Source organism: Lissotriton vulgaris, chromosome 5, assembly GCF_964263255.1.
Source record: "Lissotriton vulgaris chromosome 5, aLisVul1.2, whole genome shotgun sequence".
Taxonomy (NCBI): Eukaryota; Metazoa; Chordata; class Amphibia; order Caudata; family Salamandridae; genus Lissotriton; species Lissotriton vulgaris.
In genome coordinates, this window is record NC_141693.1 from 1,721,052,180 (window position 1) to 1,721,079,486 (window position 27,307).

General features: G+C 44.9%; 1 protein-coding gene across 2 annotated transcripts in view; it reads right to left on the reverse strand.

The window, feature by feature from the left end:
- Positions 1-16,759, reverse strand: part of HROB (homologous recombination factor with OB-fold) — a 189,579-nt gene extending 172,820 nt beyond the window's left edge. The window contains exons 1-2 of one of the 2 annotated variants that reach the window (XM_086923925.1): positions 16,508-16,759; positions 3,399-3,449 (exon numbers count right to left, since the gene is read on the reverse strand). In XM_086923925.1, coding sequence (XP_086780051.1) covers positions 3,399-3,449; positions 16,508-16,510 — 54 coding nt within the window. In that variant the 5' untranslated portion in view covers positions 16,511-16,759. The remainder of the gene's footprint in view (positions 1-3,398; positions 3,450-16,507) is intronic. The other variant, XM_086923926.1, reaches the window with a different exon arrangement.
- Positions 16,760-27,307: the final 10,548 nt, after the last annotated feature.

The following is a 27,307-nucleotide window of genomic DNA, read 5'->3' on the forward strand; positions in this document are numbered from 1 at the left end:
TTGCAGAGGTCACAGGGGGATGTCGGTGTTTCTCTTCTGTTCTTGGATTTTCGTCACAGTTGGGTGCACTGAACATGGTCTTCACAGAAGTTATTTGCAGGGGTTTGGGCTATTGCCATTGTAAATTGCGGTGACTTTTATTTGAGTGTTAATTATTTGAAAAGGTTAGAAGCCATTGTTGTGTGGTGTCAATACATCTGGGTAACGTGGGTGCAGGGCATGTTGCATTGCAAATGCTGTTGGTGTCACATTTGCAAAAGTTAGGCATTGTGGGTGAAAAAGCTATTCATTTCACTATTTTCAAAGCCAACACATAAATTAAAAAATGTTAATTTACAAGACCAATAGCTCGGACTTTCCTGGTGCGAGGCCTATTGCATTGCAGATGCTTGTTTAAGGGATTTGCTCTCATTGTGATCAATTTCTATAGTTGTTTGCCATTTCCTTATGGTGAACGGTTGGTTACTCGTGGCGGGCTTCTTACGGTCACACCTTTGTATAAATGGGATGCTAACGACGGTAATGAAATGACTAGGGCGCTCGACCTCGGACCTGTAGATCTAGGTTTGAGTCTCGGTAACGACGCCAAACATACTGTGATTTTGGGAAAAATCACTTAATCTTCCCGTGCCTAACAAAAATTAATGTGTCCTCATGTAACGTAACTGGTGCTATGTAAAGCGCTCTGATACCCGATTCGGGTTTGCGCTATATAAAAGCTAAAAGCTGTCACTACTTTGTACATAAGATGAATTAAGGGGGGAGGAGCCTAGCCAGCAGCCGAGATGGCCGCCTAGCACCTCGGCTCCGCCGACCCGTGTGCCTTTTTTAGATATCCTGCCTTAAATCCTGCACCTCCGTGAACCCCACTTACCTCGGAGACGCTCCTACTCCCGCTGCGACGGACTCCGGTGAAAGCGGAACGATCCCGGGGGTGTAGAGCCTCCGCTTCCACCCCGGCCTCTTGAGTGGCCACAGCAGGGACATCGAGTACGGAGACGGCCGGCGGCGACAACAACAGCGGCGGCCGCTGCGGAGGGGGAGGAGCCGGTGGACTGACTCTACGGGCTGGCGCTGGGCTTCTTCACTGCAGCTTTTCTCGGCTTGACTGCCCAGCGCGCCTTCCCTGCAACATTGCGTCGGCTCCCACACACTGTATCCCGGCCTCGCTGGAAGAGGGCCGGGATTGCTTCATTGTTGCACTCCCCCGCGGCGGACGCCATTTTCCGCGTCTGCAATCCTGAGCCTGCCAGTGGGTTTCCCTGCTTTGCCGGCTTTCTGATCAAAGAAGTTCCCTTTCGACCGGCTGCCTTCCCATCACAGTGCCAGCTGTGCCCTGCTGACATTGTACAGATTTTCGGGGGCGGCTCGCTGACGAGTGAGGCTTGCTTTCCACGGCGCTCTACGGCCGTGCACACAAGATGGTGGCCAGTTGTGCATCTCCCATTCCGGACCCTCCGCTGGGGCTGCGGGATGTCCTGGATGCAATTGTGGATCTGCGTATGACCCTTCGTGTCATCACTAATGATTTGGGGGCCCGGCTCACTGAGATCCTTCCAGCTGGTCACGATGGCCCCTCAGCTCTGCGCACTACGCCACATCCTCCATCGGTCGACGGTGGATCACCCGCTCTGGAGTGTACGGGGGCGACGGTTGGGCGCGCCTCCGTGACTGCTGTAGTGCTCTTCGGCTCCACCTCGGGAGGGTCCGGCGGCACTGCTTCTTCGCCAGGGCCGTTGCTCAAGTCTCGGACGCCATGTTGCCCTTCTCCTTTGTTCTCTGGAGACTTGTTTCCTCGCATCATTCTGGGCTTGCTGTTTGGACTCCGTCGGACTGCTACGCTGGAACTTTCCTCTGGTCTTGCGCCCAGCTGTGCGGTATTTGGTTTGGCAGTGAAGAATTCTTGTGCCCCATGCCATCGAGCTCCAAGCCAGTTTGCCCCGTCACAAGCACCTCAACTTCTGCACTGGATTTCACGGGGGCCCTCCCCATCCACGTTGGCTGATCTGGACTTGGACTCTGTTGACATGCCGGTTCGAAGGGGACAGGGTTGATGATGTGTTCGCTTATGCTGCTACTTTCTATGTGTCTGGCCGGGGACTGTGGATGACACTTGTTGGAGGTACAGGTTGATTAGGTACTAGGTCGGGGCCTGGGGTTGGGCGGCCGTGGGTAACGTTGCTCATCGTATGTTAATCGAATTGGATATACTTGATTGGCCCTCCTCCGGTCATATGTGAATTGTATTTCCTTTTCTCTTTCCTTTTCCCTTTTCTTTCTTCTTCTCAATTTCTCTTCTCTTACTACATTTCGGGTTTTTTGGGGAGATGAAACACTCTGCTAGGGGGGGGGGGGTAGGCCGTAGCCTCTGCATGTGTGTAGGGTGGGGGGGTACATTTTAGTTGGTGTTTATTTTCTATGGTGCCTTTAGTTATTATATAATTTTTTCTTCCTAGGCCCGTGTTAGGCAGACTGGGGGATGGGTGGTGGCGCGGTGTTAGTTGGGATGTTGCGTCCTCTCTAGGGGTATGCATACTGTGTGGCCATCCTCTGGCTGGGACTTGCATGTTACGAGCCGCACTGATTGATACGGGTGGTTGTTGTTGAGTCCCACCTACATAGACCTAGTTTTCTTTTTCTTGCTTGTATTAGTGCGGAGTAGTACGACCTGATCTTAATTGTCGCGATGAAAACCTTAAAATTAACCTTCACTGGTCCTGAGACATGGTAATATGGTAATTACAGTGTAACCCATTTAATGCTTGCCTATAACGAAAGATATTACTGTGTCGCCGTAAAGTTGCATTGATGCTCAACCGTTCTCGTGGCCGGCCGGAAGGTTGTAGGCCCGTATTTGTTCTGACTTGATGCACAATAAAGGTTTTTAAAAAAAAAAAAAAAAAAAAAATATGATTTAAAAACACATTTATGTACAAACACTTACTAGGTATCCAGCTTTTCATGGTCAGAAGCTAAACCTACAGAAGGGTTTTAAACTCCCAGTCCTTTTGAGACTCACTCCTGCTGTTAAATGTGGCTGCAACTTGAAAACAAGAGTAAAATCAAAACAGATCAGTTTTTCTCCAAACATAGATTGTCTATTTAACCAAAACTGGGTCATCACTATAGATAGCGTAGGAGTAACACTAATCCTGCAAGCAAGGACGGTGCTTGAAAGTCAATAATATTACTATTTCAAGTTGCTCTATTGAGGCTCTGTGATTTAAAATACATATTAATTATCTACGAAGATGTTCCAGAGCCCTTGCCGCAAAAGGCGCTTTCTGAAATGCAAACATATGGTTTGGGAAAGAATATATTCAATCAGTTTGCAGGTGTGCTGAAACACGGTCATATCTGCCTTTCATATATGTGCCTTTACACTTCAATTTGATTACCTCATCTTCAAAATCCTCTTCCACTGCACACTGATTCTTCAAACTCCAAGCCTACAATGAAAAAAATAAAAAGCACAGTGGGAATTACGTTTTGTGTGACTGGGATATACCGTAACTCACCTCCAACTCCAAATTGAAATACAGACTCAAACATCATGAAACTCAACTTAAAGCTGCAGAAGTGTACCATTGTTGTAGCTGTTCTGCTCTGGGCACATCATCAGTTCAAATGGCCTTACAACGTAACCATTCACAAAAATAATCTGGTTGTTTGACAGAGACAGGCCACTAGGTGTATTACCCGCTGTAGAAATCAGTGTGTTGAATTCCAGATTGGGCTAACTGGGTCATGTATTTTTAGAATGGCTGAAAAAGCTGGTCCCTGAGAGGTAGCCACCAATGTCCATGTACAGGGAGATATGGTGTCTTGAGTGAGCAATAGGAATGGTCATACTGTTAATTCATGTTCAGTCAGCAAACTTTATATTGTTCATCAATTAAACTGATTATCAAGCGACATCCCCTTGCAAACGATGCTGACTGAACGTGACTTGGCTTCACCATGAGGTTCTGTTTAGAAAGATGTTAACATATCCTAGCATTCTAACGGTCGGAATGACAGTGGCCAGTAAGGGTATGGCATTTGCCACTGCGGATAAACTCCAATATCAAGGTATAATTTACCAAGTGCTGTAAGTAGCTCATATAAATTAAGGGGACTACACAAGGAATAAGTGTTTACAACATCATTTTGTAAGAAGCTGTTTTTTTTCAGTGGTCCTTTTAGGCAGGTTTGACTGTTCAAAATCAGTCAGGAAAAACATGGAATTCTAATCCCTGTGAAAAACTCCTGCTTGCGATAAGTTTGAAATAAAACTCTGAATCAGGCCATATATATATTGCACTGCCTTCATGCAATGATAAAGAAAATTATTGGACAAGGCCCTACCTACCTGCAACAGAAATTCATTCCCTACATCCCGTCCAGGCCACTTAGATCCAGCACAAACCACCAACTGGTGGTTCCTCGTGTCAAAAAGACCAGACACGGAGGCAAAGCACTGTCCGTAGCGGGACCCAAGCTATGGAATCGACTCCCCTTAAATCTCAGGATCTGCACCTCTCACATACAGTTCAGAAAACTTCTCAAAACTGTCTTATTTAAAAATGAGATCTAATTCCTTATTAGTGTTCTTTTCTGTATTTGTTGACTGGCCCAAAAGCGCAGAGATACTCCTGAAGGAGTCGATTCCAGCGCTATATAAGCTTGTAAATAAATAAATAAATTGGATTTATTTACAAAAAAGACGTTTTTTATCTTAAACTGTACACATCTAAAGCAAAAAAAGCTACAAGGAAACCAATTTCCAATAAGCATGTAATAATGCCAATTCCACGTTTAAGAAGCACAGTTCCAGTAGTTACATTTTATTATCTGATAAATCAAAATCATTACAATGTATATAGAAATATTAATACAGCATTACACAACACATTGCTCATAATAAAAAAAGAATATATAATAGTTAATAGTTAACTAAAAGTGATTTGTAATTCGATAGAAATGTAACTCTAAAACATTATCTATTATTGTGCAAAGGCTGGTGCAAGTTAACGCTAAAGTGCTGCAATGACAACAATCCATACTAAAACATTAGACTATGGATCGGCTTTGCATGTTCCATTCAATACCACTGCTATTTGTTACAAATTACGAAATTACTACAATGTCATACAACTTATAGACTTTGCTTATTATCATTTGTAAGTTCTTGCCAACACAAATTAGCTAGGAAGCCAGGTTAGTATAAAAACAGGATATGTAGACTTTTTAGAAAAGCAGATCGTTTCACTAGAATTTGGCTTTGAAGGCCGAACTCCAATCGAATTTCCACATCACCAATGTTACTCAGGATCTTGAAAACACATTTGAAAGCTTTAATTTGTAGGTGGTCCAGTAGTTTGGCATCAAGACCTCGAAGAATGACCGATCCGTAGGCAAATAAAGGAGCCAGCTTAGCTTTTTCCTGAATTTTAGTAAATGCTCATAGCTGGACATGATAGCTTGTCACGCAGGTTTCTAAGAGCAAAGATAAGCAAAGCAGTTTTAGCCCTTAAGTTATTAAAACGGCCCTTAAACGGCACGCTGTCATCAAATGTGATGCCTAGGTATTCCTAGGTCCCGACTGATTCAATCGTCATTACGCGTAATTTCGGTTCTCGGGGTCCTGGTCTAAAATCGGCCTATTGACAATATTTTGGTTTTCTTTATGTTCATCTTGGAGCAGTTTGCGGTTATGAAAACCGAGAGACTAGTGGGAAGAAGGAATGTCCAGAATGCAGATTCCAAGCACATCAGACAAGTATGCCACTGTTTGGGGCCACTCACAAGAGAAATTGTGCACCAGATAGGAACTCATACATGTATTCACCACATATACGTATACATAGCACCATCAACTGATCCACGCCACCAAGAAAACTGCATTCAAGGAACGACTGGACAACAACGCACACAACAGCAAGGAACTCTTCAACATCGTGAAAGAGCTCTCCAACCCCAACGCCAGAGCCAACGACATAACCCCATCGCAAGACCTCGCAACTCCCTCGCCGCCTACTTCCACAAGAAGATCGCTGACATACACAACAGCTTCAGCACTCAACCAACGCTCCCCACGACCACACCATCGCCCCCCACCACCACCCTCAACGCCTGGACACCGATCAACCTCGAAGACACCATCCGCATGATGAACTCCATCCACTCCGGATCTCCAACCGACCCCTGCCCTCACCACATCTTCAACAAGGCCGACGCTGTCATCGCACCCCACCTGCGGGACATCATCAACACCTGCTTCGACACCGCCACCTTCCCTGAGAGCTGGAAGCACGCCAAACTCAGCGCTCTACTGAAGAAACCAACAGCAGACCCCACCGAATTCAAGAACTACCGCCCCAACTCGCTCCTCCCGTTTCCAGCCAAAGTCATCGAGAAGACTGTCAACAAGCAGCTGGCCACCTTCCTCGAGACGAATGGATCCATCGACCCCTCACAGTCTGGCTTCCGGGCCAACCACAGCACCGAGACCGCCCTGATCGCAGCCACCGATGACATCCGAGCCCTGCTCGACAACGGAGAAACAGCGGCCCTCATCCTCCTAGACCTCTCCGCGGCATTCAACACTGTCTGCCACCGCACCCTAGTGCAGCGCCTCAGCAACGTTGGAATCCAGGAGAAGGCACTGGAATGGATCATCTCCTTCCTCGGCGGAAGGACACAGAGAGTTCGCCTACCCCCGTTCAGATCTGCAGCCACGGAAGTCATCTGCGGCGTCCCTCAAGGCTCCTCGCTCAGCCCCACCCTCTTCAATGTCTACATGAGCCCCCTTGCGGCCATCGCACGCCAACACAACCTGAACATCATCTCCTACGCCGACGACACCCAGCTGATCCTCTCCCTGACCAACGACCCCGCCACCGCCAGAGCCAACCTACACGAAGGGATGAAAGACGTGGCCGAGTGGATGACGACCAGCCACCTAAAACTGAACTCGGACAAGACGGAAGTCCTCATCCTGGGCTCCTCACCCTCCGCCTGGGACGACTCCTGGTGGCCCCCCGCCCTGGGCAACGCACCCAAACCGACAGACCACGCACGCAACCTGGGCTTCATCCTGGACTCCTCCCTCTCCATGACCAGACAAGTCAACGCCGTCTCCTCGTCCTGTTTCAACATCCTGCGCATGCTACGCAAGATCTTCCGGTGGATCCCCACCGAGACCAGGAAGACGGTCACCCAGGCCCTCGTCACCAGCCGACTGGACTACGGCAACACCCTCTACGCCGGAACCACCGCCAAGCTCCAGAAGAGACTCCAGCGGATCCAGAACGCCTCAGCGAGACTCATCCTCGACATCCCCAGACACAGCCACATCTCCGGACACCTGAGAGACCTGCACTGGCTCCCAGTCAACAAGAGAATTACCTTCCGGCTCCTCGCCCACGCACACTAAGCCCTTCACAACCAAGGCCCGACGTACCTCAACAGCCGCCCCAACTTCTACGCTCCCAAACGCCATCTCCGATCGACCAGTCACGCCCTCGCCGCCGTCCCCCGCATCCGAAGAGTGACAACAGGAGGAAGGTCCTTCTCCCACCTGTTCGAGCAATAGCGGACCCCCCCTCGCCAAGCGCCTTGAGACCCTCCGGGTGAGTAGTGCGCGTTATAAATGTCTATGATTGATTGATTGATTATTTGGGAAACCTGTCTTTATCCAAGAGTTTGTTGACGCTATAATAAAAATCTGTGTTTCCCAAGTCAATGGTTCACTACTCTTCTCACTTGATTTATTTTCATTAGGGGTCTTATTTTTAACAACTACTTGGATTTACTTCTGCTCCTATTCACCATTCTTGGTCCTGATAACCATCTTTGAGCATTGTTTTATGTACAAGAGGGCGAGCCACTGAGCTAGACTCAAGTCTGAAGCCTGGCTCAGTTCAAGCTCCTATTGGAACCTCAAGCCCCATAATGAGCCAAGTCTTTGTGAACCAGGTCCGACTCTCTGTGCTGGCTCAACATCTTTGATTATGTGTAAGTCACTTAATTTCCCTATGCTTATAAACAATAAATGCTAACTTGTGCTCATATAAAGCGCTCCCATACATTTAGGTTGAGATCGCGCTGTATAAGAACTGCAGAAAATGCACAAAAAGGTAAAAACAAATACTTAACATAAGGAAAGACAAATTGATACCCACGTATTGGCTGAATTTTACAAAGTGAACCAGAAAACTTGGATAAATCGCGGCTTACCCTCCAAAATTGTGTGATTTTAGACAAATAGCTTATTTTACCCTAACTTTTTCTCTTCATTTTTGCATATGAAAACACTTTCAAATATGTGAGTCCAGACTACCAGTTGTACAGAAATATATTCTGAGTTTGAGTTTAAAATATTTATTAAGCGCACGTACACCGAGCGGTTTCATGGCGCTGATAAAACTGAGGCTTCAGAGACGGGAGGAAAGAAGGGGGGGATTAGAAGGGAAAAGCCTGAGTAAAAAGAAAAGTCTTTAAAGCCTTGCGAAAAAGTGAGTATTGAGGGCAAGATCTCAGGTGAGCCGGGAGGGAGTTCCAAAAAGTGGGGGCGAGTGTAGAAAATTTGGATCCACCCCACTTTTTGCGATTGGAACGGGGACTAGGAGGAGTTGTTGGGTAGAGGAACGTAGCTCCCTGAGGGGAACGTAGAGATGAATTTCGGAAGCAATGAAGGCAGGGGCTGATCCAGCCCGGGCGTTGAAGGTGATACAACCTAGTTTGAACTGGGCGCGTTCGCGGATGGGGAGCCAGTGTAGAGTCTTAAGGAGAGGAGTGACATGGTGGGACTTGGGTAGGTTAAAATCCAGTTGGGCCGCCTGGTTTTGTACTAATTGAAGGCGTCGCAAACTGTACGCGGGCATGCCACAATAAAGGGCATTGCCGTAGTCCAGGCGGGAGATCACCATAGCAAGAACTATAAGTTTGAGAGCTGGATAGGAGAAGAACCGGGAGACTTTACGGATGGTGCGAAGGGAGTGGAAAGATGAGGACACCACCGAACTGACCTGGGAATGAAGTGAGAGTTGGTGATCTAGTTTAAATCCAAGGGTTTTTACAGAGGAAGAGGGGGTGGGTGAAGAACCCAATGAAGGAGGCCAGAAGGAGGGGGACCAGGGACTGGAACAACCACCAGTCAGCACCAACTCAGTTTTATCGGGGTTGAGCTTCAGGTGGTTGTGGTTCATCCAGTCCCGGATGAAAATCATAGTAGATTGAAAATTGGAAATAGACTGAGGGGAAGCAGAAAGGGAGCAGATCAGCTGGAGGTCATCCGCGTAGTTAAAGACAGAGACCTCCAGCTGTTGGAGAGCAAAAATGAGGGGGGCGATGTACAAGTTAAATAATAACGGGGACAAAGAAGAGCCCTGGGGGACCCCGCATTTGACCGCCTGGAAGTCTGCTGCAAAATCTCCCAGGTGCACAGCTTGGGAGCGGCCGCTCAGAAAGGAGGACAGCCAGACCAGGGAGACGCTTCCGACACCCGCCGCCTTGACACGGGATAATAAGATAGAGTGATCAACCGTGTCAAATTCTGTTTGATTTAATAGACTGTTTCTCTATAATAATCTTGCCCAATTACAGGGGTTACAATACAAATTCTTGCTTCTTAGTCCACTAATTGTTCATGTTTGAAAACAATCACTTTTAACATACTTCTCAGTGCAGTGCTATAATGTGACTATTATTTCAAAGGTTCCACAAGTTAAAGAAGTATACGTTTTTGAATGTTGATGAGGCATTATAAGAATACCGTTGCGGAGAAATCACATGTGGGATTACAGGAAGAGGAGTGCAGTGTTCAAACTGCATATAGAGAAGAATAAGGTGGCTCATTTAGTTTACATTAAGAATGTAAGCAGCGAAATGTATGTTCCACCTAGATGTGGTGACCGAGATGCAGATTATTTTATGAGCATTACATTAAGCAGCACTCTTTCCCTTTTTATCTCTGCATTTCTCTACCTCCCCGAAATCGTCAACGCCTTCAAATACAAGCATGCTAATATAGTTTTACCAAAACAGCTTGTTTTTTTGCTGTGCTTTTATTATACAAATTGCAGTACCCACACAATCGTTCCTACTTTTTACTATTGTAAAGAGTGTAAAACTTACGGCCTGCTGACCGAGTTTAATAAACAGTTAATCTAAGATTGAGGAGGGACAGGGGAGACGCATCTTAAACAGCTAAAGTCAGGAAGGAGGAGGAAACATATCAAGGGTCTCTCTTTGCCTTCATTAGCAGCTCATTGAGAGCCGTTTTGCCAGCAGGTGATCGGTTTGTTCTGCGCGCTCCTTAAGGATCCCTACGTGGTTAAAAAGCTTCTGTGCGTCACCGCCCAGGCGAGCAGCTTAGAGGGAACATAGGTTACAACCAAGATCAAAGTACCGGTTCAGAGACATGCGGGGCCCCGACTGCCACAAACAATCATTCAGTCCCAGCGGGACCACAGAGTCTCGTAGAAGTGCACAGGCACTTCTAACGCTGCGTCGATCTCCTTGTTCAGGACTTCGTTCAGTCCTAGCGAGACAGTTACAACCACTAGAGAAGTGCAATGGTACTTCTAATATCACATCGACTGATTAAGAATTCAGCCAAGCCCTGCAGCAGTATTCCATTAACTGGCTGGTGCGTTTTCCCCGTTGCCGAGGACGGTACTGAAGACCAATAAGTAAGTAATTATTTTTATTGTATGATTACCTAAAATAATTTACCAATACAGTGTGGATTACGTCATAAAACAAACATATGATAATAAAAGATCTATAAAATTGTTAAAATATTTGTGACCCACATAAAATTTAAGAACGTCCAAAAGTACATCAGCACCTCCGCTCTGCCACTCAGTACCTCTCCTTTCGCAGAGATCTGAAAACGTTCCTCTTCAGCCAGGCCTTCCCTTCTTAAACTTCCCTAAATACCTCCCCCTTTTCTTTCTTCTGGTCTCTCTCCCTCAGTTGCCAATCCCCCTAGCGCCAAGAAACCGCAAGGTGTACGCTGCGCTTTAGAAATATTTTAAATTAGAAATTACAAAATTATATGGGTACAGCAGATAGCTTGAAGTTATTTTGTGTAGCAAATGCAGTAAAGCATCACCAGGCAAAGCTGAAAGGCATAGGTACTTGAACATGCGATGTTGTGTCATGCAAGCAGAAACATAATTGTTGTATACGTAAGCATCCATCAACAGATTGCAAAGATTAGTCCAGGGTTACTTTAAAACGTCTGTACTTTGCACCCAGACCATTTGTGCGTGTTTCACAAAGAAACTCATACCTAATGGGTAAGCCTGGTGACAGAGTATGCATAGGACATATGTTGCTGAGTTCTAACCAACTGGAATATTGTAAAAGACATATGACACTAATTAAAAACAATACTCCTCCCAAAAAATAAAATATGAAATGTGAAAGTGGGACAGGCAAACACATACTTTGTGCAGTAGTCCACACCAGGAAAATTCTCCAGAAATTAAGAATATGCTGGGTGTAGGGACAACCGACGCCATCAGATAGTTCGACCTTAATGGGTGATCCTAAGGTGCAAGGAACATGTATAAAATCATATGGTGCCAATGTTACTGAAACAATAGATTATCAGCAGCTTATTTTTTTTTTTACTTTCGTCTTCGATTCTTGTTCACAGAATCCTTCCATCTGCCGAATAGAATTTGCCAATTCATGCAAGGGCCATCGGCACAGTGGTAGTGTAAATGACCATTAGGGTCTCCTTGCACGATCTTACACCATTTTAAAGGAACATTGTTCTTAGATACGGTCGCCTCGGGCCCAGCAAGGCTGGGCAACAACAAGTAATGTGCTCAGCTGATTCTGTATGGTATTGGCACAAGCAACATATTGGTAATGTTAAGAGCCTGGTTCTCATAGAGTTCTGTAGGGCTTGCCTTCCGAATCTGCCTTCAGGTATGGTTGACATGAAGTGGCTTTGTATGCGTAGACAAGACCCTCTGCGCAAGGAATGCGTCTAATCCATTCGAGAACCTGTTGCCTTGAGATGTGCTTGCCCTGTTTCTTTACCAGGTTTTTTAGGACAGCCATTATTAACGGTGTGTCAGTTAAAAGGTCCAGTGGCAGGCCCAATGACTTGTTGGCCATCGAAAGATACCTTGCCCAGAGGCTAGTGTTATCCGTAAAAACTGTTTGTAATACTTACCTGATTGTGTCAGGGCCTGCCTTAATTACACGATAATAAAATTTGACTATATCTTTTTTACATTCAATATCCATCGCTGAAATATTGAACACCAATCGGATCAGTGCGCGCCATGTTGAAAATGGAAGATTGAAAAACTTTTTCAGAGCCATGATATGCAAGCGCTCCAATTTTTCAGTAAGAAAACCCAAAAAGACGAGATGGCTACAGCTCAGTGTTGGAATTATCTTTGCTTGCATTACCCGTCGGATGCCATCTGTAGAATGGCTTTAGCGGGTCTAGATACCATCCCAATAATGCTTTTTTGGGGTTTATGACCAAAAACCAGCACCTTCGTTTTTGTGGCATTGGCTTCAAGTTTGTTTTCCATGTTATAGAGATGTTGTTTCTCCAATACCCTTTTCATGCCGATTCTAGTTTGACCCAATAGACCCAGGTCATCTGCATAATGCATGATCGGAAGTCTAAGATGGCCTAGTTTAGGCAGAAAAATGTTGACTTAAGAGTGCCTCTCTAACAGCTGCGGTGTACAAGTTGAACAATGTAGGGGCATTCACACATCCCTGTGTTAACCCTTTGTTCGTGTAAATCTTAGCTGTTACACGTCTGTGTAAGCTTAGTACGAACCCAGGTGCCGGTGTGAAGTGTCAAGATGGCCGCCAGAAGTTTCCTCGGAATGCCCCACTTTGCAAGTTTTGCCCAAGTATGTTGCGATCAATACCGTCAAAGGCAGTACTGTAATCAACTAAACATGCGTAGAGTGGTGGGGAGGCGACCTCTGTGGCCAGATATGATAAAGCGATAGAGTTGTCCATAGTAGAAGAGTTGGGCGTCAAGCCTGCACATTGTGTTTGGCTTGAAGGACTACTGTAAAGGCTCGAGAAGGAGCCCAGTTGAATTCAAACCCTGCTCAGCGATTCGCTAGTGTGGGCACATTATTCCTCTGCTGACAAGGTGCTCCTTTCGCAAGGAGGGGCTTGCATGTGCTTTTCTTTCCCTTGGTGAATACGAGCTACCGCTGCTGGTACTGGACAGAAAAATACTAGTCTCCCACATATCTATGTGAAGAATGATTGAGTACTGCATAATTTTGCCATAACTGATTAAGAAGTAATGATTGTATTTTTGTCGTTTTGATCTTGTTTAATTTGAAAAAAAATCACAATTTTTCTACATAGGTGCAGGGTCTTTTTTTGGGGTGTTTTCACTGGGTTACTGCATTCAAAGTGTTGCACAAATACTTAACACATTGCCTCCTGGATAAGCCTGTCTGCTCTGCACCAAGCTACCAGAGGGTGAACACAGATAATCTCTGGTGTGTAATTTACTTGCCATGACAACAGGGATAATCCATTGAGGTTTCTTTGGGCGGTGACCCTCCCATTGCAAAAGGATGTCACCTATTTGTAAAATGCAAATGAATTCAAGGCAAAATAATCCTATTCAGTGTTGAGTCTTGTGCTAATCTGCGGAATCTTACGTTTTCTAGAAGAAGTAACTACTCATCGACTAGATCAAAAGGAAGTGCACGCACTACAGAGCGTGAATGTCCATTCAAAATAATAAACCATGCAAGATTACCAGATAATGCAATGCCACTAAGCAAATAATGCTCTACTCCAGGGCTTTTCTTTTAGAAACTATTGTTTTCAGATCTGTTAGTTCAATGCGGTCAGCTGAAGCTAACCAGGGTTATAACTCCCTGAAAGCATGTGCTGTTAAGCTAAACCCTGAAAGCAGGCCACCCCATGTCTAGTAAACGTGGCCACTAAGGAAAAGGACACATTTTCAAAGGGGTTCTCCCTGGATGTTGCCCATTCACAAAAAGATTGGCAAATTATAGATTACACGGTCTAATATTCATGGGCATATTCACATCCAAAGATTCTACTGACCATTCCTTTTAACGGTAATCAAACATTGTATGTCAATGTGTATACAGTTTAAAGTGCCTAAATGAAATTAAGCTCCTGTTGCCATGTCCATCACTTCACCACTGCATAAGCATAGGCCTTTAATGAGCCTGGCGTGCATGGTAGTGCCTAGCCACTAGCCACTATCCAGCAGTGCCTAGTAACTGTGTAACAGTATATGTTGCCTGTGTCAGGGCCCAGCCAATACATGCCAACATCTCACCTAAAGGCACTGCCCATCCCTGTGCAGCAGTTCCCATTTCATGGCAGTGCTCAGGCATCTTTCATAACCTTCAAATTAATACAATATTACCAGAGTTCTTCTCAGAAATAAATCAATTCCACACTTGTTTGCATACTCATAGTACACATGGCGAAGAAATTAGATCTGTTATTTGCATATCAAATTGCCAACCTTAGGCACTCAACCAGCTGCTGCAATAAGAACTGATGGTGAGCACTTAAACTACGAGCATCTCTATCCATTTTCAGCAGCCCCTCTTCCTTCTTATGTTGCTACATGATAGTTCAGGTATTTCACGTCATCTTATGCACGAGCGCTATACACATTTTACCTACGGCGTTAAGTAGTAGTTGTTGTTTATGGGCTTATAGCACGTGAATCACCCCCAGAAGGGTATCTCAGACTCATGGAATTGCAGAAGAAAGTAGTCACTGTGAACTCCTCTAGAAAAGGGCAGTTTTTAAGCCTTCCTGAATTAAGTGGGCTGGACATTGCCTTAAAGCTATGGGGAGTTGGTTCCACAGGGAGGGCGCCTGATATGAAAAGGCCTTTCCTCCAGTCCATGCTTTTTTGACCAGAGGAATTTTGAGCAGAGATTTCGAGCCAGAGTGAAGGTCCCTATGGGGGCTATATTGATGGCGTCTCTCAGACAGATAGGCAGGTCCATTTCCCCAGATTGTCTTGTGCGTCATACAACAGATCTTAAATTGCACTCGTGTACACACAGGTAACCAATGTAGTTGTTGTAGAAGAGGGAGTGAAGCTGATATGTGAGGGGCGTTTAAGACAGTAGTACCCATTCCATCATTACAAGTGGCGATCACACTACAGCTAGGATAATTCTCCAGTGTCTCTGGTTCAAGAGAAACAACTAACTCACACTAAGGACAAGTGAGGTTTTAGTTGGTCCCCATTGTTTTTATTAACGTTTTTTTGATTCACAAATAGGCAAATCCCTATTGCGCAGGAGAAGGGGGTGGTGGTGCCAGTCAATCCCTGTAGATAAACCACTATGTGTACTGTTCAGCTTAGTGCAGGAAAGTGTGCAACATGTAGTTTTGACTGTCTAACCAGTAGATGCCAAGCTATTATACTTAATAAAACCTTCATTTTTGAATGGCTGCCAGCCAACGATTGACTTGGCTTAAGACCTTTTATTCTGTTATAAGTAGTTATTCTGTCTACAGATTTCTATATTATTTTTGTTAATCAATATATGTGTCTGTCAGGAAGACCTGCCAGCCTCCTCGAAAAGTGTTTGCACCTGAACCATGCAATCCCAGCAGAGAGGGCAGTATGGGCTCAGAAGAGACAGGGAGAAAATGAGGAACCGTCTGAGCTGAAGGAGGCAGGGAACAGAGAAGGCAGCCAGTGTTAATGGGCGTGAGAACAGAAGGGTGAGGGGCACTCTTAGCAGAGTGGGCAGTGTACGACTAGAGTAGACAAGAACAGTAATTTGCAAATGGAATTAGTGACTTGTTCCAATATAAAAAAACTGATCAAATTGCATACGTATCACATGCGTATTAGTCCCCACACTCCCGCCCACCTGTTATTCATCTTAATTTATATTCAAACTTGGTCTTTACTCTTGTGACCGGGGCCCACCAATGTTTTTGTTAATCTGGCTGCCACGGATCTGCCCCTTGCGGTCGGTCGGTCGTTCGTCTTACCATTAGCCTAAACGTAACAGTCCGTGTCTATTATGAACTGTGGCAACTCAATATGTACTCACATGTCGAGGGGTGTACAACCACTGTATGACAGTTTCTGTTCAGTCTACAGCAGGCGTGTCTGTCTTGTAAAATGGACTACGTAACTCCATACGATCGCGCGCACGGTTTCCGTTTTCTACAAAAATATTTGCCATCAGGTATGTTAAATGTTAGTCTAATGAAAAATTAAATAGAAAAAAAATCAGACTACGGCGCCCTGGATGTCATTTGGGTGTCACGCCAAAACCTGGGCTCGTTTAGTTCCCTCGAGGGCATGGAATAACATGAATTGATATAATCAGTCACTGTAGAAGAGTGCTTGCAACTTACACCCCTATAAAAGTGCACATACATAACTTTACTCAACCACCTGTCCACTGTGTAAGCGATCCTTTAAGATGGGGACCAATGATTCTTTCCCCCGTATCAATGTCCTAAAATCAGCCTATAGTTTTACCATAACTGATGGGGGTCCTGGAAGGAAGGCTGTCTGGAACTCAGACACTACTAACGTCCTGTTCCATGTATTCCAGTGTGGTGGGGCCCCGTAGCCTGACTTCCGGTGTCCACGGGGCCCCAGTCGCCTGCCTTCTGAAGTCACTTAGGATGCGATGGTCTCACTTCCGGTCTCGAGCAACGGCGCCGGATGTTTGGAACCTTCCCTGTGTAAGGTTTTAAAGCTGCCGCGCGTCTCCTTCGCTGTTCTAGTAGTCGCGGACGTTTTGCGTCGGTAGAGAAAGTTGTATTCTGCGCATGTGCACTTCAATAACGTCTGCAGAGAGGAAGAAATTCTCAACCGTGAAAAACGGCCAGCATACACCAGGAGGCGCTCTGAGATTGAAGAAACGGTTTCCGTCGGCGCTCATTTATTTATTTATTTAATGCATTTTTATAAAGCGTGGACTTTACCCGAAGGTCATAGTTGCCAAGGTTTTAGATTGCTATGTGTGACAATGTCATAATTTCAGTGGAATTAGAGTGACATTTCAACAACTATGAGTAACGCTTTCTTGCGTGTCAAATCAAGCAATGAAGACGAGGTAAATATATAAATATCACTAATTACATCCATTTGAGCAAAAGGAATTCTAAGAAGCTCTACTAAGTGTTGTAAAGCAGCAAGAATGGAAGGGTGCTATGTTTTAGCAGTATTATTATAATTATTATTATTTAATTTTTATAGAGCGCGTAGTCACCCGTAAGTATCCCAGCGCTAAAATCAGTACAACTGGAAGTTGACAGGGGGAGGGGAAAGACAGTTTAAGGGAAGAGGTGGGTTTTCAGTTGCTTCCTGAACCGTAGGTAGTTGGATTCGGTTCTCAAGTGGTGCGGTAAGGCGTTCCAGAGACGTGCGGTGTGAACCGAGAAACGTCTTCCTCCTGTTCGGGCCTTCTTAATTCTGGGGGTAACAATGAGGTGTTCCTGGTCCGAGCGGAGGGATCTCGGGGCTTTGTATGAGTACTTTAGCTTTGCTCCCAAAAGTCATCGTATCACGCAGTAAAAGATCTCAGCTGCAATAATATAAATCAGTTATCTAGAGCCACTGTAGCTGCCCTCGCTGCCCAGCCTGCAGATGCACCATTTCAATGTAGCCCGAGGACACAAGCAGTGAGCTACAGGTCTAAAGCAACTAAAAGCGCAACTCAAGAGAGCAGTCAGAGGAGTTTATAGCCTGGGCTCAGGAGCCACTGGTGGCGCGCCTGGCACAGTGGTGGCAAAATGTGTGACAATGCATTTCAGTGCGGTGATGCGGATCACCGCACTGAAATGCGTGGGTGTCACACCCGTTGGACGACGCTTGGCAGGACTGGAAGGTGTCAGAGTACTGTACAATAGAACCAGTTACGTTACATGAGAGAACTGTTACAGGAATGGAACAAACAAAGGTAGCAGGCCATAGAGTCAAAACAGCGCAGACAAAAGGCACACATTATTAAACACAGAATGTACAAACAAAAATGTATGAGTATATATGACAAATTTACAATGACTGAAGAACTTCCTGGCGAAAAATAGTAGGCTATAGAATCAAAACAACGCAGGCAAAAGGTACACAATAACAAACTCAGCAAGCACAGAATGTACAAACAAAAATATACATATATAGACAAATTTACAATGACTAAAGAACTTCCTGGTGGGGTCTGAGAAGGAGGGAATTAGTTCTGAAAGTGTCTTTGGAAGAGAAGAGATTTGAGGTCCGCTTTGAAGATCTGGATGGAGGAGATGACACGGAGCAAAGGAGGAAGTGAGTTCCAGATTCTCACCGCATTACAGCGCTAGGACACCTAAGGGTAGCTACCGCGCTTTATAAATGTCCAATTCATTTCATTTTATTACCTGAGAACAATTGCGGTATCAGTTTTTCCCTTTTGAAGGAGGGGGGCTCAAGCAGGAACTTTTCCGCATTCCGAGAAGGTCTTGAGCCTCCAGACAATTTCAGTTTATTCCCCAGATAGCGGGGGGAGGAAGAATGCAAAGCTTTTGTTGGTGATGCACGCCGTTTTGTAGATAGCTCTCGTCTTGATGGGAAGCCATCAGAGAGAAGACAGGATAGGAGTGATGTGGTCACTTCGTTTGGACCCTGAAATGAAGCGAGTTGCTGAATGGAGGACGGGTTTGAGGGGGGAGAGGTGAGATTTGGGAAGGCCAGTCAGAAGAGAATTACAATAATCCAGTCTAGAGAGAACTAGCGATTGGACCAAGGTTTTTAGGTCATTCTCCGGGAAGAACCGATGAATCCCCCATAGAAGGCGTATCTGATAACGTGCGCTCTTGGCAATGGAATTGATGTGTGAGATTAGGTTGAGTCTTTTATCAAGTATGACAACTAAGGATTTAGCGCAGTCCACAATTATGGGTTTACTGTTGAGTAAATTCAACTGATCCATCCAGGATTGAACAGGAGGTGGGGAGAGAGAGCTAGATAAGAGGAGGAATTCCGTTTTGGAGGGATTGAGAATGAGTTGGTGAACTAACATCCAGTTGTGAATAGAGTTGAGAGTAGAGTTGAGTAGTGAGGGATCATGAGAGGAAGACACCTTGAGGTAGATTTGGGTGTCATCCGCATAGAGATGGTAGAGGTTTCCAGATTTGCTTTGGAGGTTCCCTAATGGTTCCAGATAGAGATTAAACAGAGTGGGAGCAAGGATAGAACCTTGAGGGACGCCTTGACCAACCACCAAAGGAGATCAGAGACTGTTCGCAATCTTGATCATTTGGGATCTGTCTGAGAGGAATGAGGCAAACCATTTGAGGACTGTGCCTTCCACGCCCATTCTCTGTTGAAGAGTGTTAAGGAGGGTGTTGTGATTAACAGTATCAAAGGCTACAGAGAGGTCAAGAAGAATCAGAAGGCACAATTCCCCCTAATCGAGAAATGCAGCGCATCATCGATCACTCGTAGCAGGGCTGTTTCAGTGCTGCAATTTTGAATAAAGCCGGACTGGAACATGTCGAGGAGATTATTGTCCATAATGTGTTGGGAAAGTTGTTTTGCAATGCATTTTTCTATGATCTTTGAAAGAAAAGGCAGATTGGTGATGGGGCGGAAGTAATTTAAGTCGTTTGAATCTGTGGGTTTTTTAGAAGGGGGTAACCTGTCCTCTTTTGAGAACAACTGGGAGGGATCCTTGACTGAGGAAGAGATTGACTAGCCTGGTTCAGTAGGAGAGAGTGTTGGTATAGAACTCAATGGCAATGCCACTGGGTATGGGGTCAGAAGAATGGTTGGAGGGTTTGGTTTCGATGATGCATTTGAGGAGATCATCTTCCGAGATGGAGGCAAAGTTCTGCCAAGTGACTAAGAATTTTCGCTCCTCAATGGGGGTGGGGTGGGTGACTTGTTCCACCAGAGATTTTACCTTTTGATCAAAGAATATAGCAAACTCGGTTGCTCTCTTGCAAGCATCCTCAGGCTTGATGGTTTGGGGAGAACAATTTGGGTTTTTGATGAGGTCAAAAAGTTTTTTGGGTCTGTTTTTAGCTGAGTCGAGGAGGAATCTGAAATGTGATGTTTTTTCCTGGAAGATGTGCTTGTGGTATTTGGATCTTGCTAAACGTAAAAGGGAGAGGTTGGAAGTGGATGGAGATTGTCTCCAATGCTTCTCCAAGATTCTAAGGTTTTTCCTTTCATCATAGAGAGCTTTATTGAACCAAGGGGCTGATGGGGTGGGTCTTTTCTGTTTGCTTTGTAGTGGGGCAACCTTGTCAATTTCGACTGCAAGGATTGAGAGGCAATGGGGAGTGAGATCGTTGACATCCTTATTGGGGTCTGGACTTGGAAGTGGGTGCATCCAAAAATCACATAGAGACCCAAGATCAATGTTTTTTGTGTTGCGGATCCAAGAAGTGGCTCTTTTAGGTTGGCCGAGAGTTATAATGTGCGAGAGGTGAAAACGGAAGGGAATGAGGAAATGGTCAGACCAGTCTACACGGATGGGGCGAGCAGTGGTAAGCTGGTCTGATTTACAAATAACAAGGTCCATAATTGAGCCCTTGTGGTGTGTAATTTCCAAGCAGTATTGGACAAGATAGTTAGCTGAGAGAAAGGTTGCAAGCTTGTTGGCAGCCGAGTCATCCACGGAGCCCCAGTGGAGATTGAAACCACCTAGGAAGATCTGCTTGTCGCTTTGAGAATGTTGGTCACTCATGAAGTAGATGAGTTCCTCCATGAATGAAGAGCAATTACCAGGCGGGTGGTAGATGGCATGGAACCTGAAGGGTGAGCCATGATGAACTTGGAGTTCTAGGGAAAGGCATTCAAAGGTGCGAAAGAGGATAGTGGGAAAGGCATTGATTTGGAGGGAGTTTCTGAAGATAATCGCAACAACTCCCCCGATCTTGTCTGTTCTGTCGTTTCTGAGGATAGAGTAGTCAGTAGGTAACAAAAGATCAAATGAAGTGTGAGAGGAGTCATTAAACCAGGTCTCAGTGAGAAAGAGCATGTCGAGATTGTGGTGGGTGATAGTGTCAGAGATTTCCAGTGTGTGTTTGGTTGCACATCTGCAGTTATGGAGCATACAGTATAGCTCTGATGCAACTGTTTTGGTGATGTGAGTGTCTGGACTGATAAGGGGGATAGAGATTAGATTCTTGAATGAGGGTGCCCCTTGTGGGGGAGGCTGGTAAGTTCTGACGGAAGTGATGGTCTGAATGGTGAATTGAGTAGAATTGTTAGGAGAGGCGAGTGGAGGGGAATTGACATTGGTGGTCTTGTAGGTAGCCAGTAAGTTGGTGATGTCTGTGGAGGACAGACCGTGGTTGGCTTTATTGGGGCGCAGGAGTAAAGAACTCCTCTGAGGTTATTCGTGGAGGGGGCTATCTTAGCACATAAGAGTGAAATGGACGCTTCAAGCTGGGAAATGGAAGAGATGAGAGAATTAAGTTTAGTTTCCAGAGAGAGGTCTGTTGAGCACAGAGTGAAGGGTGGCTCAATGGTTAAGGGAGAGAGTGGCCTAGGCGAAGAAGGACAGGAGGAAGTGGGGGACCGGGCGGAGTTTTGGGGTGCAAAGATCGAAGGTGGGGGAAGAAGTGAAGTAGGCGAAGGAGAACAGTGGGCTGTGGGAGACTGGGGAGACTGGGGAGAGAGATGTGATGCAAGGGTCTAAGGGGGGAAAGATGGTGATAAAAAGGAGTGTATAGAGTTACAGCGATATTTTTACTGGTGTTTAGCAGAGGTGAAGAATAGAGATCATACATAGGAGGAGAAAATTGAGAAGTAGAAATGGATGGCGGGAGGAGGAGGGGGGAGGGGTGGTGTTATGGGAAGGCCATGGACACGGTGAGATGAAGGGAGTAGGGGCTGTACAGGTAGGGGAGAGAGGGAGGTCAAAGGAAGGCCACAAGAATGGGGAGAAGAGAGAGGGTGCAGGCCAGGTACCATGGGTAATGAAAGGTGAATGTGGGGGTAAAGGCACCAGGCAGAGTGGGGGGGGTGAGCAAAATGAAAGTTGTGGAAGGAGTGAAGGACTGTGCGGTCAAAGGGAGGGGAGAGGGAGGAATTATCAAGAGGGGAAACAGGGTTGGGAAGCATAGGGGGGAGTGTAAGTTGTTGAGGGATGGGAGGTGTAAGGTCAGTGGGAGGGAAGATGATGGAATTACAAATAGGGGAGGCAGGAATGTGAGGCATGGGAGGGGGGAGTGAAGGTAGTAGAGAGATGGGAGGTGTAAGAACAGAATTGAAGGTACAAGGAAAGGGGAAGAGCGGAAAGGGGTGAGGAGAAGAGGCGAGGGAGGGGGAGGGGGAGGCGAGTTGAAAGGTAGTTCAGATTGTAAGAAGGGTGGATTAAATAGGGGGAAATGGGTAGGAATAGGGGAGTTGGGGGGCGGGAGAAGGCAATGGAATAATGGGGAGAATCAGGATGTATAGCTGGAGTGGGGTGTAAAGCAGACGAGGTAAGGGGGAGGTCCAGTTGGGAAGGGGGCAGAATGGGAGGGGAGAGAACGAGAGAAGAGGGGGATAAGGGGCCGACCTGTGACTCCCGGGAGAGCGGTCTGAAGGAATGTGTGAGGGTCAAGGGGGGAGAAAGGGAGAAAGTAGACAAGCTAGAAGAAGAGGAAGAATCTAGAGAGATAGTAGTCACAGGGGTGGGACGAAGGGAGTGGAAGATGTGGTCAAAGAGAGAGAGACAGGAGTCAGAAGCTTGGATCATGACAGTGCCATTGTTATAAAGTATAATGGTGAGAAAGCCATTAAAGCAAGCGGATGGAGACATTTTTAACCGCTCCCAATGCGCCAAAGAAGAGGAAGAGGAGACGTTAAAGGAATTGAAGCTTGAGGACCAGGAAGGGAAGTCATTAGTGAAGAAAATGAAATCATTTTTGATCATCCCTAGGCGCCCATTATGGAATTGGTCAACAAAGAGGGAATCTGGAAATTGTTCAATAATGTTATGCTTGAACCGTTTAGCTGCTGCTTTGGACATGTAAGGGGGATAAATGACTTTGAAGCAGTTGATTCCAGACTTAATTTGACTGGAAGCCATGATAAGGCGATAAGGTGAAGATGTGTTGTGGTGGATAGAAAAAGGGGCACCTCTGCTTCTCCTTCTTCCCACATCTCCATTTCGGGCTCCACTGCCACTTCACTCTGACCTGGAGCCTTTTTGAACCATGACACATTACGGGCTATACGCTGATTTCCTTTCTCCGCAACAATTAGAGTACCGTTGATTCGCACCACCTTCCATAGCCCAGGCTCAAATGGGGTGCGAAACTTGGAGCCCGGGTGTCGATCTTTCCCCACCACGTAATCTCCAACCTGGATGTCAGCCAGCCGAGCCCCTCTTTTCTTACTGGCTCGGTCATTGCTACTTTGGCGGCGGGCCTGGGACCGCTCTGCGTCCAAAACCGCAGGAGTCCAATCGGCGCTGCTAGGTATGTCATCACGCATGGCTCTTTTTAGCAGGAGATCGTGGGGCGCGCATTTGGTCTTGCAGTGAGGCGTTTGACGGTACGCTCTCAAAAACTGGTGCAAGCATGTTTCCAGATTTACACCTTGGGCCACTCTAATGCGTAGAGCTTTGTTCCATGTCCTCAATGAACAATCCTGGTCATTCCATCATCTCTGGCAATGACCTCAAGCCCATGTACAAAAACTTCCATCATTTATTAAGGATACAAGTCACTTCCTTGGGATTATTGAAAAATTAAACCAAACCTACACATTTGATGATGACACTCTTCTGGTTACATTTGATGTTACATCATTATACACCAATATACCACAAGAGGATTGGCTTATGGCATGATCTGAAGCTCTTAATAAAAGAACTGTGAAAAAAACATCAAAAAACGTGCTTACCAACTTTGCATGAGTTATCCTTAAATCCAACAAATTTACTGTCGATGGTAAACACTATCTGCAGATACAAGGGACTTCCATGGGCATGCAGATGGCTCCACCCTATGCTAATATCTTCATGGGCAAACTAGAGAACAAAAATATACTTGCAACTTCTAGCATCAAACCACTGTGGCATGGCTACGATACATTGATGACATATTTACAATATGGCATGCAGGGAGTATGTATGTATGTATGTATGTGTCTTGTAAAGTAGAACATTGGTATAATTTACAGCTTATATCAAAAGTATCCATCCTACCATCCAATTCACCAGCAGTAGTACTAAACAGAAGCATCATCTCCCTTTTCTGGATGTGCTACTCACCTTTCATGACCAAAAAATGATAACTGATCTGTACCAATTCTTTCTCCCAGTTCAAAACAGGCTCCAACACGCTCAGACTCGCTTTAAAATAGACTTTATTGTGGCTTCTTGTGCTGCGTTTCGACCACCTCTGCGGTCTTTCTCACAACAACTGTAAGTTGCCATTTTTTCTTTTTTTTTACACACCTTGGTTTCAAATTACATTATTTAAAGTGACAGTGCATAAAATAGACTAGCTCATAACTAGTACAAATAGTGAACTTCACCTGAAAACACCTGTCTATGCTTCATTACTAATATCACAGCGCAGTCAAAGGTGCAAAATATCTTGCATAAATTCATACAATGCAGAGTGCACCAACTTTAACAGTCAATAGTTATTAAAGACTGGACAAATTGTTAGAGCCTTACAATTCCTCAGTCTAACATATCCTTTCTGGCCATCAGAACCAAGATGCATAAACAGTTTAAACTGCGTAGTGCAAAGTGCAATTATCAACATGAAAATACAAACACATGACGTGCAAACTATTGCAGAGTAAAAACACATTATTGCACATCCGTCTGAGAATTAAGAGGTCCTAATAATTGGATATTCCTATGATTTTCATATTATCCCCTACTTCCCATTAGACAAATGATATCAAAATATATGTAAAGTGTATAATTGTGGGCAAGTTCCCCTGCACTCCAACAAATTAATTGATATCTAAAGTCTCAACAATTCATAGATCGAAAATTGATTTAAAGAGGAGAAGAACAAAAAAGAAAGGACCCCCATTACTCATAAAATGTGTGCAAATCAAGGAATGGAAATGTAAGCACTAATGCACATGAATCAAATTGAATTCTACTCTTGATTCCTGTATAATATCAAAAAGAAATCCGTTAAAAAAAAAACACAGATCAATCAAATTTTCAGGCAATAAATCCCAAAAAGTGCCTATATGAAACCCATAAAATCAATAAATTTGTGTCATGTGCAATGGATGGCTGAATATAACGAATACAAATTGGAAAATAATTCTGAAACTCTATAAATGTACATATAAATCCTCTTCTGTATTGAACCCTTCTGGTACTTTGGTATTGAACCTCCAAATATGTTTGGATTCAAGTTGCCTCAGGCATCTTTCCCTGTTGCCTGCTCGCATCCTATTCGGACATTTGGTCCAATACAAAGTAACTAAGATCTTCTACCCTACTTTCATGTATTGCCTCTAAGTACCTGGCCACTGTGTAAGGTTGATCCTTTTTTTAATGGCTCTAACATGTTGTAAAATACGCTGGTGATCTCTCAAGATTGGGCTTCCTATATACAACTGTGAGCAAGTACATCTCAAACCATAAATGGCAAACTCACTCCTACAGTGGAGTGGTTACTTTATCTTCCACATGCTATCCAAGAAAGGCAAAGCTACTTCTGAGGTGCTTAATCCATAGTTACAAGCTTTGCACTTGTGACATTTTCTGAATCCTGCACTCCCCATGAACCATGTCCCCTGTTGTTGTATTTCTGGACTACTCGTTACAAGATCTTCCCTAATTGGTCTTTTCCTGGGAAATTCAATGAGAGGTCTACAGTGTACTTTCAGACCAATCAACGGGTCAGTGTTTATGAAAAATCTATCTGTCTTACTTTGTAGTGTTAGGTGCTGTAGCCTGCGATAAGTCAAAATTCTTGCTCATGCTGATTAACTAAGCTCGTGTTCCTATTTGAGAAAAATTGCTCTCTGTTTTTTGTATTCGTTTTAATTCTTGCATCATCAAGCACTTGTAGGCTGTATCCACAAATAGCAATTCTGTCCCTTAGTTGTTGTTGTGCTATGTGAAGTAGGTCTTTGTTGCTACAATTTCTCCGCATGCAGAGAGTCTCTGCATTCGGAATGCTATACTTAAGTCTACTTGGAAGGAAATTTCCGGATGTAACACAGTGTTGCCTGCTGTGTTCTTCCAAAACGTTTTTGTATGTAAACTGCACTCATCATCATACACCATAAGATCCAGAAACTAAACTTCATGTGTGCTAATATGGGAGGTGAAGTGTAGATTCCGTTGATTCTCATTGATTCTCTCTACAAAGCTCGAATCTTTAGTGCCACGCCATATGATGAAAAGATTATCAGGATAGCGCGACCATATGATCAAGTTCTCCATCATTTCTTAGGCAATATATATATTTTTTGGGTGGGATACAAGTATTTTGGGGATATTTTTAAAATATATATATACTGACGAGGAAAACTGAGAGCCCCCCGTATTGGTAATCGGATGGCGGAAACTGACGCGCTGGGTGTGTAACCGTGAGTACCCTGACCTTGTGTGTGCCGGAGGGCGGGCAGAAGAGACGGTAGAACTCACACATGCACACAGGGATTTTCAGTACCAATACATCTGTACCCAACATAAGGGAGAGAGAGACCTGTGAGCAGCGCTCATTAAACAGGCAGTGAGGAACAAGGAATACGAACAATTCCATACCAATGGCGGAGGAGGAGGTCAGAGAACGCGAGGAAGCTGCACTAGATGTGTTCAGCGAAAAAGATGACCCTAATACTACTAACTTGAACAAAGAGGGTGTACAAACAGCAAGTGGTGGCAGTGACCTCAAAAAACTATTGAATGAATTGGAGAAATATCATAGACAAGAAATGGCAAAATGGTGGGAAATTACCTCCCTCAAAAAATACCTAGAAGTGGGAAGAGTACCCAGAGGCCTCAGAATCCTTGTGGCCCCAACATATGAGAATCCTGATCCGGACATGCTAAAGGCTTGGGCTGACAACAGTGCTCAATCCTCAAAAAACATGCTAGAAATTCTGGTACAATTTGCAACAACAGACAGAGCAAAACTACTGGCAAAAATCGAAACACTATTGAAAGAATTAGAAACAAGTACAGATCAGGCAGCTGTACAAAAAGGACTGGCGGACATCAAAATCAAAGTGCCGAAACAGGAACAAACTATAAAAGAGAGGAAAGCAGTGAAGTTCCAAAGAGACAGAAACGACTATCAACAAGGCAAAATTTACACTTTTTCAAGAAAATTTGATAACATACGCCGTCAACAACTATTATCTGTA